At 49.3% G+C, this 13,851-nt stretch overlaps 5 protein-coding genes across 5 annotated transcripts; 3 read left to right on the top strand and 2 right to left on the bottom strand.

Moving 5' to 3' along the window:
• Window positions 1-97: 97 nt before the first annotated feature.
• Window positions 98-1,203, bottom strand: CI109_103760 (uncharacterized protein; the record flags this gene model as incomplete). Its single annotated transcript, XM_032001736.1, has 3 exons — window positions 98-744; window positions 891-1,041; window positions 1,096-1,203. 3 exons carry the CDS (start codon window positions 1,201-1,203, stop codon window positions 98-100), a joined length of 906 nt encoding a protein of 301 aa, XP_031863899.1.
• A 656-nt stretch (window positions 1,204-1,859) lies between these two features.
• Window positions 1,860-5,108, bottom strand: CI109_103761 (uncharacterized protein; the record flags this gene model as incomplete). Its single annotated transcript, XM_032001735.2, has 7 exons — window positions 1,860-2,305; window positions 2,366-2,670; window positions 2,728-3,832; window positions 3,889-4,298; window positions 4,357-4,632; window positions 4,692-4,977; window positions 5,081-5,108. 7 exons carry the CDS (start codon window positions 5,106-5,108, stop codon window positions 1,860-1,862), a joined length of 2,856 nt encoding a protein of 951 aa, XP_031863898.2.
• Window positions 5,109-5,255: 147 nt separating this feature from the next.
• CI109_103762 (uncharacterized protein) lies at window positions 5,256-8,659 on the top strand (the record flags this gene model as incomplete). The annotated part of the gene is made up of 13 exons (XM_032001734.1): window positions 5,256-5,587; window positions 5,659-6,161; window positions 6,238-6,489; window positions 6,597-7,003; window positions 7,055-7,078; window positions 7,145-7,204; window positions 7,257-7,308; window positions 7,367-7,457; window positions 7,516-7,546; window positions 7,604-7,667; window positions 7,726-7,795; window positions 7,861-8,319; window positions 8,380-8,659. The coding sequence occupies 13 exons, from the start codon at window positions 5,256-5,258 to the stop codon at window positions 8,657-8,659; spliced, it is 2,625 nt and encodes an 874-aa protein (XP_031863897.1).
• An 895-nt stretch (window positions 8,660-9,554) lies between these two features.
• CI109_103763 (uncharacterized protein) lies at window positions 9,555-10,550 on the top strand (the record flags this gene model as incomplete). Its single annotated transcript, XM_032001733.1, has 6 exons — window positions 9,555-9,719; window positions 9,834-9,968; window positions 10,026-10,157; window positions 10,238-10,333; window positions 10,410-10,428; window positions 10,483-10,550. The coding sequence occupies 6 exons, from the start codon at window positions 9,555-9,557 to the stop codon at window positions 10,548-10,550; spliced, it is 615 nt and encodes a 204-aa protein (XP_031863896.1).
• A 412-nt stretch (window positions 10,551-10,962) lies between these two features.
• Window positions 10,963-13,754, top strand: CI109_103764 (uncharacterized protein; the record flags this gene model as incomplete). Its single annotated transcript, XM_065967362.1, has 12 exons — window positions 10,963-11,125; window positions 11,212-11,476; window positions 11,540-11,650; window positions 11,716-12,666; window positions 12,741-12,811; window positions 12,869-12,907; window positions 12,959-13,019; window positions 13,074-13,116; window positions 13,201-13,268; window positions 13,349-13,368; window positions 13,438-13,530; window positions 13,597-13,754. 12 exons carry the CDS (start codon window positions 10,963-10,965, stop codon window positions 13,752-13,754), a joined length of 2,043 nt encoding a protein of 680 aa, XP_065823434.1.
• Between the last annotated feature and the right edge of the window lie 97 nt (window positions 13,755-13,851).

Here is a 13,851-nt window from a genome sequence, read left to right on the forward strand (position 1 = left end):
ACTCGAGCATAGCAACAGAGATAATACATACACAATCCTACTTGAAGCTAAGGGACTCGGTCACGGTTTCTCCCATTCACTACGGAGAAATACCAAACTACTGGATGTATGTGCCCGTCTTGATATCTTCTAGCAAGCCTTTGCCTCTGGGTTCCCAGCCTGTCCATTCGGTAGTGAGAGCCCTTGAAGGATTAGAACCCGTAGCAAACATGGCGCCAACGAATCCGAAATGTGAGATCGCGTCGGATTGTGGGATACTCTTTGTCTCGAAGCCCAACTTGTCGCCGATTGTCTTGGCTATCTCCCTGGTTGGGATACCCTCATCCCCTACGCCATGCAAACTGGTCGGGTTGGAAGGGAACTTGTCTGCAGGAGTCTCGATAGCCGCCAAGAAGAGTTTGGCTGCGTCGTCGACATGGACAGCTGACCAAAGATTGGTTCCTTCACCAATGTAAGCGGAAAAACCGTGCTTCTTAGCGGCCTGGACGATAAGAGTAATGAACCCGGGATCGTTATCTCCATGAACGCTGTACGGCAATCGCATGTTGATCACTCTGACTCTCTTGGTGGCGTAAGCAGCAGCAACGAGCTCGGCTCGTCCTCTAGGATTTGTGATGTCGTCGACAGCCTGTTCAGTCTCAAGCGGTCGGGGCGTACGAGGGGTCCCAACAGCAGTGGTGATGACGAGAGGCTTATCGGTGCCTTCGAGTGGACCTGCGAGAGCTTTGATCGCCGCAAAGTCGACTGAATTGACCATGTATCAGCCAGTACACTAGGAAGATATCGCTATTGCAGTACATCTCAACAACATGGATGAAATTGGGATGAGGTAGGGAATCGGGCTGTATACTTTGAGTGCAAGGGATATGGTCGAAATTATGGCTACTCACGCTCGGCAGACTCCTTGCCATACTTTGTGAAATCATGGTTGTAGGCCAAATGCAAGACCGCATCAGCTTCTGAAGCGCCCTTGGAAAGTACCTCGGTGTCTTGAAGGTCTCCTCGAAGGACAGTCACGCCCTGAGCTTCAAGCTTCTTGGCCTGACCATATGAATGCACATTAGCAGATTGTTCCCCGAGTTTGAATCAACGTACCGACTCTTCTGAACGGGCGAGAGCCGTCACTTCGTAACCCTTTGCAAGGAGGATAGGGACCACATGCGATCCGATCCATCCAGTACCATTGGTAGTGAAGACTTTCATGATGTTGGTATCGCAGTGGACAAGATAACTTCAGCTTGAGATTTTGAGACGACGAAGGAAGGTAGTGAGCGAGTAGGAGATACATGCATATCTTGTATAACATTACAATCGCTTTATATAGCTTACAAAGATCAATCACGACATCTTGAATGGTCGACCTCGGACTCCGAGCAAGTCGTCGTCACCCAGAGATCTCAACAGATCGTACCGTTAACTTCGGAAGGTGACTAACGGGATCTCATCAACAGCTGTTCAGATCTTGGTCTCGTCCAGTCCTATCGTGTCCCCAAGGGGGAGGGATATTAGTCAGCTAATGTCACATCCGATATGTTGTCAGCGGCCTTAAAGGTGGTCACAGAGCGCTTTCTGCATCAAGTATTACTCATCGTTATCTCAAGTGTCCGATGCTCCTATCGTGGGAGATGACCGTCGGCCTTATGGTTGTGATAAGGTTGATAAATTGGTGAAATGCCCGGGTCTCCGATTGAACCTGATATTTCCAACCTCGAGACCGGCGGAGTTCACTTCTTCCGAAAGTCACGGATGGAGATTCGTCTGCTAAATCAAGCATACACATTGCCTGGTACGGTACTTGTACTGTGCTTGCATATCTGATCCTAATGCATGCAGGTGCAATGACAGATGTCTGCCGACAACTACGTACCTTTCCCTTCCTTTTCCTCGGCTAATCTGATCATCTCCAATACTCTGGCCAACTCGTCTTCTTCAGCCTTTTTGAACGCCTCCACCTGTCGTATAGCATCCGCGGTCTCTTCGTCCAGACCTGCCTCTTGGCTGTGGTCCGCATCATCGTCTGCTTCTTCCACCCATGCAGGTGTACTGGATGAAGAAGTGACGCCACCCACATCCACCCAGGAGTCATTGTCGCCCTCAATTGGTGCTCCTTTATTCCCACCTTTGTCCTCCATAGAAAGCATGAGAGCATATTGTAAAGCATCTTCGCCGTCTTCCAAGCCCATCTCTTCCATAGCTTCTCGCTCGATTGCTTCATGTCTTATCGAGACGCGGGGCTTGGCAGAAGGAGTGAAAGGTGCTATACCCACTTGATCGTCCACTGCTGCTTTATGAATCGCTTTCATATCTATTGTCAATTCCATCCACAGTTAGTTTGAATCAGTATGTGGAGACGATAGATGCTCACCCATGCCTCTTGAACTCCCTTTCCCTTCACCTTTGCCAACACCACTTTTCCGCCATCCACCACTTTCCTTCCCACCTTTCCTGCCTTTGCCAGTCCCCGCTCGCCAGGCGAACACTTTCCTGCCTAAAGTTGCCACGATGAGATCATTCTCTAGGACGATCTGGTTGACGGTGTAGTACCTTCCATCCGGTTCTTCGCTCGCTGCAACTAGTAGTTCGCCCGGAGTCAAATGAGAGGCATGGAATGTGCGTAACAAGGTCGGTGGGGAAGACAGAGGATCATATATCTTGATATAACCGTCATAGCTGGAGCAATTTGTCAGCTGCGCAATGAGCTCGATTGCCAACAAGAAATTGACTCACCTGCCCACAGCCACGAGACCGCAAGACACGTCAATAGCAGTGATTTTCCCTTCCATGGCCTCCCAAGATCTGATGGGATCTCGGGATTGCCCACTCCGTCCATCCCAAGACCAAATGTGGACGAAACCACTCTCGTCTCCGGCCACTACAAACCGGCCAAAGTCCATGTCATGAGCGGGAAGGGGTGGTAAGGGCAGAGGGGCTGGCGTGGGCGATATCTCGACTCTTTTAGCATCCCCTGGTGAAACCAGTCGTGCGAGAATTGGACTTGCCCCGCCGTCCCTTGGTAGTTCAACAGATGGCGTCGATTGGAGTGAAGCGTGAGTAGATGTCAACGATGACCCCGTAGGTGTGACATAGATCGTGATGGTATCTAGACCCGATTGCGAAACGTCGTGGCGTTTGATGAAAGGCGATCGATGGTGATGTATGAAGACAGAAAGGGTTATCTCGCTCCCGTCGGCAATAACTTCGACCTCCATCGACTTCACTGGACCGTGGACTTCAGCCGCACCAACGTCTACCCTGGTTTCTTTGGGATCACCACTTGATGCTTGGAGCCATATGCGTAGATCTCCGTCCTCTGTTATCCCGCAGACAATATCGTGAGCCGCGTTGTACCGCACAAGGACAACCTCATCCGGTTTGCCGGCTTGTCTTCGCTTCACGGTCTCCGACCTGGTTGGCAGAGATGTATGAACAACATCTGAGGTGAACAGACAGCTGATGGATCCTGGGAGAGATTCGACATTCGGCGATCGTTTTCCCGTTTTCGTTGGATTGGTCGCGGGATGCAGTTCCCAGAGCTTTACCCGACCATCGGACCCGGCTGTCACCCACCGAAGTTTCTCTTCACCTTCCGAGTCCGGTATGTTGACTGCCCAAATATCCAGTATGGCTCCCTCGTGTGCATCGCGTGTCTCAGACTCCACATTCAGAGAAGACGCTCGTCCGCCGTGGTTCGCGTGATGTCGCGACAACACCGTGGTGTGTACACACTGTCCTGTGACTAAACCCCATAAGATGTATGTCTGGGATCGGACAGGCAGGTATATCGCAGAGGGAGTGGCTGAAGTATCCAGATGTGGACGAAGGTGGAAGTTGGCTAATGGGCGATGATCAGCTTAATTGAACGCTTACAAACCGAACGAACACACTCACCGTCACGTCCAGGTCCCCAGTAGCCCTTTGATACCTTTCCATTGATCGGATCGCTTCGTACCATTCCTCCCGTCACCAAAGAAGCGCTGAGTACGTATGGCGGAGGACGAGTCGTGGCAGCCAGCATAGACTCATACTTCTGTCTATGTGTCATTTTCGGGATGACCAACGATGATGTAGAAGCTTCGGCTTGTCCGTCTCCGTTCGTCTCTGGAGCGTATGAAGAAGAAGGCGTCGCGATTACCGAAACAGATGATGTTTTACCCTTCGTGGGAGTGTGGTGATTTTTGCCGACAACGAGGCTTCTTGGTGGAGCTGGGACAAAGGGTGGATAGGATAGGGATATAGAGTGAATGAGGCCAGCAGGAGGGGTGTGCTTGACTATACCCGCTTTTGAGCTGGTCCAACGACTGACCAGACCAATATGTGAGCTGAATGACAGGTGACCTCAATGAATGGCACGCTCACTCTGTCATCGCCTCTCTACTTAAGGCCTCCCTCTTCCATCCTCTACCGCCATTGTTCAGGCACCCTTGCACGAGTACCATCACATCTTCTTTGGTACGACTATCCGTAGCTGCGCCATCCCAAAAAAATCGATTGACATAGCTTTGTCGCCAGATGGATTCAGACTCCAATTGCTCGTATAGTGTTCGACAAGTTTGCGCTAACTTGGTAAGTGTACGAGGTGGGAGCCGTGCAAGTAGAGCGTGAAGCACATCTTCAGGGAGATTAAGCAGATGGCTACGTCAAAGTCAGATTAAGTACAGACAACGGGCTGGATTTCGCTGTTTGGTACTCACCATTCGCCACCTTGTTCCTCAGCGTTCTCACGGACTCGCTTTCCCTTCCACCGTCCACCAGTACCGCCAGTAGCAGGCGTGATTACTCTCTTACCCTTTGAATTGCTCGAGGTGGGCAGTCGTCTAGTAGCAGATCGCAAAGGTGTGACGAGGGCATTGTCGACTGCATCGTGGACTTCAATTTCAGAGAGAACGTGGTTGCTTGGTGTGGTTGCTGGTGGACTGTTGTTAAAATCGGAAGTGAGGTCTGGCTGCATAAACGTCGTTGGGGAATGAGGAGTGTGAGCTTGGAGGGGGGCCTGTGGAAGCCTGGAACTGAGGAGGAGAATTGTGGTTGTGTGATTAGGTGAGAGGTAAGGTGTACTGTTATAACAGAGTCAGTTAGGAACCTCGTCGAGGAGGGCGAGGACAGATCATGTTCGCCGTCGTTACGTAAGCTATTTGCCACCTGCTTGGATCGCGTCTGCAATTCCGTGCAACAACATTGACCTGTGATATATTCAACTACTGACCAAACCACAAATACGACTTCGACCGGCAATCCAATTCACAATTCGGATAGACATGTCTGACGCAGACCAGTCTGTGCCTTCTGCTGTAGAAGTAACTTTACCATCAGGGACAGCTTCTCCCGAAAAAGAACAAGAAACATGCCCATTATGCCCCGCCAGTGGTCCACCCATTCGATCAACCTCCACCTTTACGACTGGTGATATCGAAACAGCTCTCGTGTGGATCGCTTGCACCAAATGTTCGACATGGTATCATTCTGCTTGCCTCTTTCTTGGCGACGAAAAATCGAAAGGCTCTGTACCACGTGATATCGTGGACGAGGTGGAGAAGCGGTATGGAGAAGAAGGAGCTTGGTTTAACTGGACTGAATGGATTGATAAATGGTGAGTGCGCTGTCTCTAACTCTCGTTGCATTGATGTTCTAGTGCTGATGATCATGCGGTTACGCGTCTAGGTATTGCATGGCATGTCTTGCTCGATCTACTTCACCCTCCAATCCTCGTCCTCCTCGACATCCTCTCACCGCAACGGTGAAAAAGGGAGTCCTTCCTTTCCATATCGCCGAAATTGAGGGAGCGGGTCCAAAGAGATCAGCGAGCTCTACATCTCTGGCAACATACGGAGGCAAAGCGAAGAAAGCTCGTATGAGCAGCTCTTCTCGTCAGGACGTAACTGCTAGCCCCGAGGCGTCGTCCAGTCGACCGAAAAAAGTCAGGCTCGAAGCAGATCATGGCAACGCGGAAGAAGTCAGCACAAGTGGAGAAGGTAACACAAATGGTCATCTCAACGGTGACAGCGGGCAGATGGACTCGCCGCAACTTGAAAATGGCGGTCGGCCCAAACGTAATGTAGTTCAGCTGGATTACAACAACCTTAACAATTCCATCGCCACACCTACAACACAGTGGTTGGATCTCATAGCGAACCCTGCAAAGACCGGCCGGACGATCCTAGATGGTGAGCAGTCGTCGCCCTTACCAACTCCATCTCCCAGAAGTGGACAGCTGACAATAAGCGCTTGATTCCTTCGCAGCTGATTACCCTCGAATACCTGGTAAATTAGTCACCAAGGCATGGCTTGAATCCTCCTCTTCCTCTTCGCCCAACGTTTTGACACCGGATGCTCCCTCACCAACATGTTTCTATGGACCGGATAGACAACCTATAATCATCAGACCTGAGGATGGAGGCTTCTCGTCCCTTGGTGGACATATACCGGGGAAGGATCTGACAGTGCAAGAAGTGGCGAGACTAGTCGGACCCAAGAAGATGGTGGATGTGATAGGTAAGTCTGCCCACCACTACACGGGTATCATATTACACATGTAATTGTAACTTCTGAGTGCTCTGGAACGCGCAAAGATGCTGATCAGTAACACCCTCACCTGTTAGACGTGTCCTCGCAACATTCCTCACAATGGACCATTCAAAAATGGGCTGATTACCTCGACACCGCTTCATCAGCTAGCTCATCGACCCGGAACCCAAAAGTATACAACATTATCTCCTTAGAGATCTCAGATACGGAATTAGGGAAGAAAGTCAAACCTCCCAAGCTGGTAAGGGAGATCGATTGGGTGGACAACTTCTGGAATTTTGAGGGATCAGCGAAGAGCAAAGCGAAGGGAAAGGGGAAGCAGAGCGATGGTGAAGTTAATGGTCACTACGCGGAATCTAATGGAAATAGCAAAGAGCGGAGTGCGAGTGTCGATGGCAGCGTACAAGGAGACGGAATCTCAAATGTGGATGGGAAAGAGAAATCAAAGGCACCTTATCCGAAAGTGCAGCTGTATTGCCTTGTGAGTGCAATTTAGTTCCCGTCACGACATCGCCAGCTGACTGGCACACAGATGGGTATGAGGGGTGCCTGGACTGTAAGCTTCCATCTGTCCTCCATATGGCGTGAGATTGTCAAGCTTACTAGCTCGCCTTCAATGCAGGACTGGCATGTGGATTTTGCCGCGAGCTCGGTGTACTACACAATCCATACGGGTTCAAAGGTGAGGGATACTTTTAGCTCAGTGGAAATAAACCGACCTGACTCGAATGCAGGTATTCTACTTCATTCGGCCCACACCGGATAATCTGGCAGCATATGCTAAGTGTACATTTGCTGATTCCGTGATCGAGGGATATTCATAAGCTGACGTCAAGACGAACAGGGTCCGGCTCATATGAAAGACAGCAAGACACCTGGCTAGGCGATATGGTCGACGAAGTCAGGAAGGTGGTACTGAAAGCAGGAGATACAATGTACGCGTGAAGTGTTCTCGAATGACGCACCGAACTACAGCTGATATGCCATTCCCAGGATCATCCCGTCAGGCTATATACACGCTGTAGTGAGTTGTTGCCACTGACCATGTGAAGGAACAGGCTAATCATGTTTCACTCAACAGTACACGCCCATGGATTCAATTGTCTTCGGAGGCAATTTCTTGCATTCATACGATATTGACACCCGTGAGTTAGATTTGCGAGCAACGCTGTGAAGAGGGTGGCACTGATCTTATTGTTGTAGAACTGAGGCTACGGCAAATCGAGATCGATACGAAAGTGCCTCAACGATTCCGATTCCCCATGTTCGACCGGTAAGTAGATGAGATATCTGTTCGGTATGTTAGGATTGACAGCTAGCTGACAAGATGCTCTCTAGGCTCTGTTGGTACGTTGCCGACAAGTATTGCGCGGAACTGCGCCACCTTCGGTCGTATCGAGTCCGCGCCCCAACTCACCCACCGCAACCACCTCATTTCCATGTCCTCAAGAATCTCACTTACCTCGCCAGTTTCTTGATTTCACAAACGGACATTCTGATAGACAATAACGCAGAAGACAAACGGAGGAAATTGGTACACGATAGAATACCCGCCGAGGTGGTGAAGGATGCGGAAGGACTGGCAAGGGAATTGAAATGGCGTGTGGAGCGAGAGTTGCCAGTCATAGGTCTGCTGGATGAGGAAGCTGAACACCGGTCCGGAAAGGAGGGATCGGCCACATTGGAGACAAGAGGGAAAGGGAAGGGTAGGAGTATGCTGGAGGCAAGAAAGGAAAACAGATTGGGGAAAATTTGGGATAAGAAACCAGTTAGCAGGACATGGAAGTTCGATCCCGAGTAAGTGGACCAGCCTCCACCATAACATGACTTAGTAGCTGATAGACACTATCTGCTCAGACCATGGACCGTAAATGTCCAAACTCCTCCGTCGGAAACTTCACATGCGTACCTCCCTCGGCCCACATCCTCCATCTTCGATCTTGATGTCAAGCAAGAAGGAGGCGAAGAAAAGGCACGATTGACAATCAGCAGTACGAAACAATCCAGACGAAGAGTGAGAGAGACGGAGGACGGTGTCATCGTTGAGGAAAGTCAGGAAGTGACATTTACAGAGAAGAGGATGATCTGGGGTATGTCCGAAGGTGAAGAAGAAGGGGAGAAGATGGAAGTGGATTGAATGAGTTTGTGGGAAGGGTACCAAGATTCGTCAGTGGCTGTAGGTGGTAAATGCTGTGGTTGTAAACAGGGGACGGGAGCATGTATTGTAAGTCGGACGATAGATATGCAAAAAACCATGCATCGGAAAACCCCAATTCGCGTCATGTAGGGAAGCGAAAGGGAGCATGTTGATCTGTTAGGCGTAGCGAGAACATACAAAGGACCTTGGGTGCTTCTGTAGCGTCATCTTGCATGTTGTACAATCAATCATACAGCGAATCGCATAGTATGGCAAAGGTAATGCAGTGTACAAATGTGTGTGTGCCCAGTACATGATCCGACGCAGGCAGAATGATCTACATAGAAAGCGGTACACCAACGTCGATCATGTCATACGACACTCTGTGTGGACGGATGGGCTTGATCGGTCAATCTACTGTAGAACGAGAGAACATACCGTGACAAATAGATTGTAACGGGTTTTCGGCACAGCACTTCAGATATACTGTCTCTACAATGTTATGCCGATTTGGTCGGAAGGGGAGATACACATCGTCGGCCTTCAGTTCGATATGATATGAAAGGATCACATCTCGACTATGAGGCGAGGCGTCAATGACCTTCTGATTCTTAGGCGGTCGTACGATGTGTTGATTCGGCATCGAAGAAGGGTGCATGCATCGCCTCCTCAGAACGTTTTCTACATGCAGTGCATGTAGTCTTGAACTATGATACCTGCGAATCTCATGATGTACATATATAAGGAGGTCAGGAGTAGGAATGTACGCTCAATTCTTCCCCTACGAGTGCTACATCCATCATCAGGCCTTACAATCCTTTCAAATTACCCACTGACTACTTCGACACTTGGTTTTGACGAGCAACGACAGTCATCACAGCACAAGATCACAAGCATGTTCACTCTCTCCACCCGCTATATCGCGACCCTCCTCCCCTTCTTGATGATCATACTCATCCCGATGATGGGAGTCAAAGCCGACAATCTCTTCATTGGATGCGGCGACGAGATCGATTTTATCGATATGGCTATGACGACCGCCAACACAAGGATATGCTATGTGAGTGGCTTTACAATACGTCGCGCCTAGCCTCGTCTCGTCCTTCGCTACAATGAGCATCTCCCCGCGCTACTGACGAGAAGTTTTCTTCGCCTCCTCGCTGATCCCCTGCAGGAGACATGTCGAGACTCTTCCTACACTTATTACACTTTCAGAGCATCAGAGGGTGTTTGTGCTTGTTACACTTACCCACCGCCCGCAGCGGAATACGTAGATGGCAAGCCGGGAGACTGTCAAGGTCAACTGCAAGTGAGTGTTTGATCGAGCTATATTAGTCATTGTTGATAACGTCCCTTCTTCGATTAGTACAATCTGATCAAGTCCAATTGGGTCTTTGACAGATGTTACTCTTCGATCAACACAACTGAAACACCCTCCGACTCGTTCAAAGCGTGTCTCGATGAGTGTGACTCTCATTCCATAGCCATCGCAAGACCTGTGAGTCGATCTCGTCCTTACTCTACTGTAAGAGCGAGTATTATCTCACTGACCTGGAAACGTCCGCTCACGTGAGGTAGACTGGTCTCTTCCCCGGGTACACGAGCTGCGCTTGTGGCGATGAGTCTGATCTCGATGATCTGGTGGAGGCGACCTGTGACTTGGATCAGTACTTTGTGAGTGTTCCTTAGATCATGTTCGTGTCTTGCAATCGCAATTAAATGGCGCTGACTTGGCGGCACGATGTCACAGGTATACATGAATGCTCCGAGTGAGTGTACTGTTGCGTCGCATGAGGTGGCTGAGTTCTGATCATCGTTAAAAGCCACTACATCCCAACCCGCAAAACGAGATCGATACGCCGAGATCGCAGCAAGACGTATGGACGCTTGAGAACTTGGGATGTCCCAGTGAAACCAAGACGAAGAGGAACGCGTTCGGATTGAGTATCCAATGACTAATGTGACAGTGATCTGTGCGTGAGTGAGGGGTGGGGTTTTGATATATTGATGTAATAACAGCATTATGATTGATCTTCGCCTGGGTGTACCGTACAGTATCCAACTATTATCTATAATGAGACTATGCATATCATAAGACCGATACCGATCGCATATTTGCATCGTCGAAGGAAAAGAGGACCGATTGTGCACGCGGAATCAATTCTCGCGACTGCTTTGCACCTTTGAGCACCTACCTCCACCGCAAAACCAAATCAAAACAAACAATAGTGGTTAAACACTGTAAAATACTGTTTGTGTTCCCTTGTCGATTAAGACAGCCTATCATACCACATACCATGGCCATGTCGAAAGTATCTTACAGAGAGAGGAGGGTGATCATGTCCGATTCTGAGGATGGGAGTGATTCCGGTTCTGAGTCGATATACGAGCTAGCTCAAGAGACCTTCACGCCTAAATCAAACTCGACCCCTGTCAGACTCGCATCAGAGTCGCCCTCTATACCTCGTAAGCAGATCTTACGCTTTCATCTTCAACTCCGATTGGCGGTTCAGGTTTCATAGTAGTTGACTGTTTGATTCGGCTCTTTATAGCACCATCGGTTCCTCGTCTTAACTTTTCAAATAGATTACCTCCTCTCACACCTCGGAGAACAGTCGCGTTTGCCCCAACGCCTATGAAGAAGCTCGACTTTTCAAAAGTTAAGATGAGAGCAACGCCAGGGAAGAAGCTTGCTGGGATGAAAATACTGGGTACACTCCAAAATGAGGTTGTGGGAAGGCAAGACGAAAACGGGATGCAAGCGAAATCGAATCTCGAACAGGTAGATAACAGCGATAAAGTAGACTCACTTGATCTGTGAGTATTGCTGGTCAATCCTGTTGAGTTCCCAACGAGTAATTGGCTTATGTGTCTGTACAGTGGTGCATTGAAGCTGGATGATCGCGAAGAGGAGAGCCAAACTCTACAGGAAATAGAAGACGTGTTCCAGAGTGATGTTGAAGCGGAGGCGGTAGAGGAAGACTTGGAATCGTGAGTGGCGTAGCTGGCGAACGTCTTTACCTAGCAGCCGAACTGACCATCACTCCTACTCGTAGAGGATGCTCAGATCCATCGGGAGAGAATAGCTCACCACAGTTCGAAGATCACATTATACAACCAAATTCCGCTCCTCCATCACCCCATCACGCCAGCGGAATGGCACACACCTTCACCTCATCAGTCACTTCCCCGCGTCCTTCTTCTTCGACAAGGCTAAGAGAAGATGTGAACGGGTCGATTAGTTCCAGCGATAGCGAGCCCGATTGGGCGCCTACTCCCCGTCGAAATGTTGGCCGAAGGAGGATCGTTGTCTCAGATTCGGACGAAGATAGTCCGATCCGTCAACCTCAATTCAAGCAGAATGTGGTAGATCTGACAGAGAGCGATGATGAAGAGCATTTCGACAATCATCAGTCCGCTGATGATAGCAAGAGAAGACTGGCGTCAAAGTTTATCGATGACGAAGCAGCGGGAGAGCAAGAAGACGAAGAAGAGGACGGCGCATACTACTACGATGAGGATTCGATGGGTTCTCTGCGCGACTTCATCGTGGATGATGATGAAGAGGACGACTATCTCGAAGCAGGGAGTTCTGAAGAAGAGGAGGACGACTTTCAGATTATCGATGTTCCCCCTCGATCTAAAACGAAGTCTAAAAGCAAAAGCGACATATTGGATGATGAAAGCGCCATATTACACTATTCTCCACCCAGACGAACCTTGACTTTACCGGACCTCGACCAGTTGGTGATAGCTTCTTCTGATTCGAACTCCGACTCGGAATCTGCCTCTGTACCGGTCTCGAAACGTAAAGAGAAACTCAAATCGTCACGTGGCGGTTTGTCAAAGCGTGATTGGGCGATAGAAAGGGAAAGAATAGCGAGTGGTATCTTTGAAGATCTGGATAAGAAGGTTTTCGAAGGCAAGTTGGGATCTGCTGGAGTTGGAGCGAGGGTAGAATGGAACAAAAGGTTGTTGACAACTGCTGGTGTGGCACGATCTAAGAGGTGAGTTCACTCCGGGACGTAGAGATCAAGTCTGGATGGTCGAAACTAGAACAACGCTGATAGCTTGATTGCAGGGTGACGAAGAACGGAGAGTCAAAGAAAGAACACTGGATCGAGCTATCTGAGAAGGTCCTGACAGGAAAAGGTGAGTCTCAGGTCTCAGGTCTAACCCCAACGTGTACTCACAGTGTCAACGACGCAGAACAAATTCTCAATACTGTAGCACACGAGATGTGTCATCGTGAGTCGGCCATCTTGCCCTTGATTTCTCATGACTGATCGCTGGGTTCAGTTGCAACCTGGGTGATAAGCAACGAATACAAGAACCCCCACGGTCGGATCTTCAAGAGCTGGTAAGCTTTGAGGTCACCCTGACGCAGCCGTGAAGCTGAACTTGTTCTCTGTAGGGGTCGTAAAATCATGAAAGCGCGAAAGGACATCGAGGTTACTGTAAGTTGTATCCTTTACTTCCCCCTGAAGCCACACATAAGCTCGTCGTCTCAGTACACAGAACTGACTTGTCCCGTATTCTAGACTACCCACGCATATGTGATCGAGTACAAGTACGAGTGGAAATGCTCCACTGAGCGGTGTGGCAAAATGTAAGCGGTTTTCTGTACGATTTCTGGCAGCAATCGGTTCGGAACAGGACTGACGGAACACGATACTTCTTCACAAACAGCTACAAGCGACATTCAAAATGTGAGTGCGAAAACAACTCTGCTCCAATATCTGGAAGGCTAACAAGAAAGGACTTTTTCACTTGATCAGCTATCGACACATCTAAGCAAGCTTGTGGTAGCTGCAGAGGTAAACTCGTACCTCTATTTGAGACAAAACAAAAAGCTGCATCAGCATTTCAACGTAGGTCGACCTCACCTTCCGTGACATGTGCGAAGTTGCTAATCGATATGAAATGTGGCCTTACAGTATACCTCAAGGCGAATATGAAGTTTGCAAAAGCTGCTATGCCAGGATCGTCGCATGGTGATGTTATGCGAGCTTTATCGAAGAGATGGACAGAGGCTGGCGCAGCATCAGAGTTTGAACACGAAGTGTATTGGCGAGATCTAGCTTCGAAAGCTTAATTGCGTTACGGGTGAGGGTAGTATCTGATGATAGATCAGCGGAGAGGAGAGAGGTTGGGTCCTATATTTGCTCTAGCATGATACATGTTGTACTCAT

The sequence above is a fragment of the Kwoniella shandongensis genome, chromosome 6, assembly GCF_008629635.2.
Source record: "Kwoniella shandongensis chromosome 6, complete sequence".
Taxonomy (NCBI): domain Eukaryota; kingdom Fungi; phylum Basidiomycota; class Tremellomycetes; order Tremellales; family Cryptococcaceae; genus Kwoniella; species Kwoniella shandongensis.